Source organism: Muntiacus reevesi, chromosome 9, assembly GCF_963930625.1.
Source record: "Muntiacus reevesi chromosome 9, mMunRee1.1, whole genome shotgun sequence".
In the NCBI taxonomy this organism is placed as follows: Eukaryota; Metazoa; Chordata; class Mammalia; order Artiodactyla; family Cervidae; genus Muntiacus; species Muntiacus reevesi.
In genome coordinates, this window is record NC_089257.1 from 6,435,065 (window position 1) to 6,441,029 (window position 5,965).

The following is a 5,965-nucleotide window of genomic DNA, read 5'->3' on the forward strand; positions in this document are numbered from 1 at the left end:
GCAACTCATGTATTTAATACTGTGGCTTTTTCCCACACATGTCTCTAATCACTCACCTCTCCATTAGTCTATATGATTGTTGAGATTAGGATTAATATTTTAATCAGTCATAACATCTGAAAATATGGATACATAATAAACTTTACTGCCTAATTTTTGCATTAACAAATTAGTTTAAGCTTTTGGGAAGTCACTATTAATAATATATATTTACAGGTAATTTTGTCCAGAACTCTGAAATATGACATACAGAAGAACCCATGGAACAAAGGAACAATGTAACTGAATTTTTCCTCTTGGGGCTCACTCAGAGCCCCCAGGGTCAGAAAATACAATTTGTCATCTTCTTGCTCATCTACATTGTGACCATTGTCCTGACTGTGGTGGTCAGTCCAACCCTGCATGCCCCTATGTACTTCTTTCTTGGCAACTTATCATTTATGGATGCTGTTTATTCTACTACATTCACCCCAAATATGATTATAAACTTACTCTACGAGAAAAGAACCATCTCCTTCCAAGCTTGCATGACCCAGATTTTTACAGGGCACTTATTTGGTGGTGCTGAGATTTTACTCCTGGTGTTCATGGCCTATGACTGCTACATGGACATCTGCAAACCCTTGCATTATTTGACAATCATGAATCAGCGAGTGTGTGTTCTGCTTCTGCTTTTGGCCTGGGCTGGTGGGTTTTTACATGCTGTCCTTCATCCTCTCTTTGTTTACAAACTCCCCTTCTGTGGCCCCAATGTCATGGATCACTTTGTGTGTGACATGTACCCCTTGTTAAAACTGGCCTGCACTGACACCCAATTTATTGCCCTCACAGTCCTGGCCAATGACGGGGCCATCTGTATGGCCATCTTCACACTGTTACTCATCTCCTATGGGGTCATCCTGCGCTCCCTGGAGAATCGTAATCGAGAAGGAAGGCACAAAGCCTTGTCCACCTGTGGCTCCCACATCACCGTGGTGGTCCTCTTCTTCGTGCCCTGTGTTTTTATGTTTGTGAGACCTCTTTCTACTTTACCCATTGATAAACACTTGACTGTGTTTTACACCATTATCACCCCTATGTTGAACCCTCTGATCTATACACTGAGAAATGGTGAGATGAAAAATGCCATGAAAAAGCTCTGGAACAGAGGCAAAAGAAGAAAATGAAGAAGCATGGATATATATAATATATATATATATATATTTATGAAGCATTGTTCCTCCAAGGAAAGTCAAGTGTGATTATTTAACTGGAAAAAAAAAATCTTCTCTGCTTTAATAAGAACATAATGAAAAGATTTATTTGGTAAGAGTCTTAATGATCAAAATATGCTTTTAATATTTTCATTAGTTTTTTAGTTCAAAGTATATATTATGTTCAAAACACATTTTTTAAAGATTTCCACAATTTCTTCAGAAAATATAGTTTATGGTTGTAAAAGGTCTCTTGAGACTACAAATTTATTTTCTATATGATAAGTTAAGCTATAGTTAATATTTTAAATTTATTTAATTAGTGGAAGATCTTATGTTTCTCTTAAAAACTGACCTTTTGGAATTAATAAGGCTCATTACAAATTTTAAAAAAATACAAGAAATATGACATAAAATCTTGGTTCACTGCTCTTCACACAAAGACAGCACATATTAATATTTGAGGCACATGAGTTATTCTTCCATCTGTAAGGTACTCTTCATATACTATTTTGCTTATGTTACTTAGAATGCTAAAGTCAAAGAATGTTTCAGAGTTGTAATATTTATCATGAAGAGGCTACACGAATAATCTGAATAAGCATGGTGTAAACGCAGAAAAATAACCAAATCTTACTTATTTTCCAACTGGACAATCATGTTATCTCCTGAAGCTTACCAGCTTTGTCAGGAGTTAAATTTTTATAAAGATGATTGTTTCACCTTCCCTGATACTTTAGAATTTCTGATAAAACCTCCACTATTTTTCAATATCCCTGTTTCTTTGTTTACAGTGTTTCATAACCTCTATAGAGATGAAGGCTCTGTCTTTTATGCATAAATTTAGCATAATTCATCATTCATGAGCTTCAAATATGCATTATGGAACTTGACAACAGATATTTTAAGTGATATCATTGTTAAGAAAGATTGTGACAATATATGCCATCCTTGTTTCTCTTATTAATGAAACACAGATTTAGTCAAGACAAGTCAAACCATTTATGAGACCAACATGCACTGCTTAGTCGCTCAGTCGTGTCGAACTCTTTGTGACCTCATAGACTGTGGCTCCGCAGGCTCCTCTGTCCGTGGAATTTTGCAGGCTGGAGTACTCGAGTGGGTTGCCATTTCCTTCCCCAGGGGATCTTCCTGACCCAGGGCTGAAACCTGTATTTCCTGTGCCTCCTGCATTGGAGGAGAATCCTTTAGCTCCCTGAGTCACCAGGACATAACTAGCACAGATTATCAGGTAATAAAGAGTCCAGATTATACTATTTTGTTTGACAGAGACATCATTTATAAAATCCTCCCTCTTTCTCTGAAACAGGCTTGAAATAAAATGTTGACGGCCTCTAATATGGTTAGAAGCACGTGCTTGAAGAAACTTGTTATTCTGTCTCCCTTATTCAGCCTGGATTCCTGTGGGGCTAAGGATATGGGGCAATGGATGCTTTTCACTTGTAAATAATACTAAATGAGAAATATCATATCCTGATTTTTATATCTTTTACATGGAGAGTTCTTACATTCAAACGTCTTCTATTTCTCAAAGCCTTCTCAAACACAATACTATTCACTGAATAATGGCAAAATTTTGGTTTACCAAATCTTAAATAATTTGTTCCTTGACTTTTGGATGTTGCTATAGAATCAAAATCTTGTGTCCCTCTCCAGAATCATAACTTAGTTCCTTTCTAGTGTGGTACTATTTGGAGGGGGCCCTTTGGGAGATGACGAAGTCATGAAGGTGCATTCTGATGATTGAGGTTATAGTGTGTGTGTGACAGTCGCTGTGTCTGACTCTTTGAGACCCCATGGGTTATACAGTCCATGGAATTCTCCAGACCTGAACACTGCAGTGCATAGCCTTTCCCTTCTCCAGGGGATCTTCCCAACTCAGGGATCGAACTCAGGTCTCCTGTATTGCAGGAGGATTCTTTACCAGCTGAGCCACAAGGGAAGCCCAAGAATACCGGAGTGGGGAGCCAATCGCTTCTTCAGTGGATCTTCCCGGACCAGGAATCAAACCGTGGTCTCCTGCATTGCAGGCAGATTCTTTACCAACTGAGCTGTGAGGGAATCCCTGATTGAGGTTAATGCCATTATGAAGAGACATCAGAGAGCTCACATAACCCTTTTGCTATAAAAGGACTTAGGAAAAAAGATGGCTGTCTATAAACTAGGGAGGAGGACTCATCAGATACAGAATCTGTTTTGGTCCCTTAGTTTTCTAGCCACCAAACTTGTGAAAAATAATTGTTTATTATTTAGTTTATCTAAGTTGGTGGTATTCTTTAACAGTAGCCCAAAAAAACAAACAGAGAAATTTAGTTAATTTTCAATTTTTTTTTTTTTTTAATTTCAAGTGATGAGATAAATAGCTTTGTGAATTGTCTATGTTTATTTATCTACAAGTTCCTTGAAGTCAGGGAAAGTTTTTTCATTGACTTTGTGTTTTCTATTCCTTGTCCAATGTAAGGGATACAGCACCCACTTTATACCTTTTTCAATTTTTTTGAATTCTTGATCTATTGGAGTGAGAATATTTACTGATAAATTTTGAATAACACTTTTTACAGAAAAAAATGCATATACTTATTATAGATATTTACTCTTCTTTGACAGTTGCTAAGTAACATTTCCTATGTATTTATATATAATTAGAAAAATATATAAGCATGCTATTTTAATATTCTTTCACTGTTTTATTTTTTCTAACACATTCTTTTGGAAAACTCCATTTCCTCGCAATGATTTTATAAATTTTAACCTCTGCTTGCTTTTTAAAACAACTTTTGAAACTATTTCCCACCCATTAGCATTTCTTTTGTTTTTGATGAGGAAATATCTAAGACTCTTTTCCTCTGCAGATAATATAGTCTACCAACATAATTATTAATTTCAGTTAATTTGATATTATTTTATTTAGTATGTAAGTATTTTATGCTACCTAGAATATTCAATTTTGGAACACTTTCTCCTCTTCCTCCTCCTCAACCTTCCTCTCCTTCACTACAAACTGTTAGTCACTCAGTCATGTCCGACTCTCTGTGACCCCATGGACTGTAACCCGCCAGGCTCCTCTGTCCATGGAATTCTCCAGGCAAGAGTATTGGAGTGTATTGCCATTCCCTTCTCCAGGGGATCTTCCCAACTCAGGAATTGAACTCAGGTCTTCTTCATGTCAGGCAGATTCTTTACCATCTGAGACACCAAAATTTGGAGTAATTTTCAAAGTTTGAAGTCTTCCCATAAAGATAAATTTATAGTGTCATGACTCTACATATTTATTTTAAGGGAAATGACATGTTTAAATATTTTGTTTTTCCACCCAGAATAAGATACATACTGTGAAAGATTGATTAATGTCTCAATAAACATATGCAGTCATCTCCAAAAAGTGTTTATGGACCTTTCCTTTGTTTTCCTTTTTGAAAAAGAAGATTCTTTTATTTACACTTGATTCACATCTTCAATGAGCTGCTCAGAAAGGATCAGTATCCTTTGCTGGCATGAACAACAGCTCATTCTCAAAGCCACAGGCATACGTCTGTATCCCAACATTCATAGGCCTGTATTCAACAACAAAACTATTTATCCTACTACACTCTCAAATTTGTATCCAACCTCATATAGATCACTATGACCACCTGTACATACGTATTCAATGTTATGTAGGTTTCTACCCAATTGGACGTTTGTGACTGTAAGTGAACACACCCATGTCTGTGTCTGACCACACATGGATCAGTATCTGACTACTGATATGCATGCACTTGTCTATGCATATGCATATGTATTTGATGTGATCACACACCAGCCTATATCTGTCCACACACAGGGTTATATCTTTCCATTCACTGCTCTGTATCTTGTTGGTCCTTTAATGGACCGGAATCTGGTGGTCTGGAGTCGAGGATAAGAAAGTAAGAGAAAGAGGCTGATAGCGCTTGTTGGTCCTTTAATGCACCGGAACCTGGTGGTTCCGAGAGTGAGAGAGAGAGAGGCTGATATCCCCTGGTTTACATAGAAAGCCGAGTTCTGTTCTTAGGGCTGGCGCTGCTGCACGTAGGCATCAGGCGCCCTCTCGAGTGGGTGAAGGCGCAGTGCGCCTTCTCGAGAGGGTCTTCTGCTCGGGCAAGAAAGTGAGCTCAGTGGGCCTCCGCACTCCAAGGAATTAGCCAGAAATAGAGAGAGAGAAAGACAGAAAGAATAGAATAGAAAAAAAGAAAGAGAGAAAGAAAGACACGGGGACCAAAGCTCTGATGGAGCAAAGGTGTTTTAATCAACATGGCGTGGGCATATATACTGTCTTACAAGGTGGCTATTCTCAGCAAAGACAAAGATTAAAATTCCAGACTTATAAAACATAAGATGATCCCTATCAAAGAGAGAGAGCTGCAAACAATCACCTTTTACCATTTGGCCCATAAAAAGGAAGAGGGTACTTATCACTGTAATGAGAAATACCTGGATTCCTCAGCCCAGGGAAAGGCATGCCTCTCCTCTTAATTCCTGAATATTCAGAAATCAATAAGGGCAGAGGGTTCCTGACAGATCCAAAACAGCACACAGGAAGCCTTTTGTTAAATGCTTCCTGACAGTATCTGACCATAAGGAATTCAGGCAGGAGTTGATTTAACAATCTTTCATATGGCAAGGAGTGATGTCACTCTCTAGTAATCAGTATATTGCTTGGCTTTTAAGGAGGGTCCAAAACGACTTCAGGTATATGAATGATGCCTTAGCAGGGATAGATAGAAGAGAAA

General features: G+C 37.8%; 1 protein-coding gene across 1 annotated transcript; it reads left to right on the forward strand.

Moving 5' to 3' along the window:
• The first annotated feature begins 260 nt into the window (after positions 1 to 260).
• On the forward strand, positions 261 to 1,166 carry LOC136174463 (olfactory receptor 4A15-like). Its single transcript, XM_065944653.1, has one exon. It carries the CDS (start codon positions 261 to 263, stop codon positions 1,164 to 1,166), a length of 906 nt encoding a protein of 301 aa, XP_065800725.1.
• The last annotated feature ends 4,799 nt before the right edge of the window (positions 1,167 to 5,965 follow it).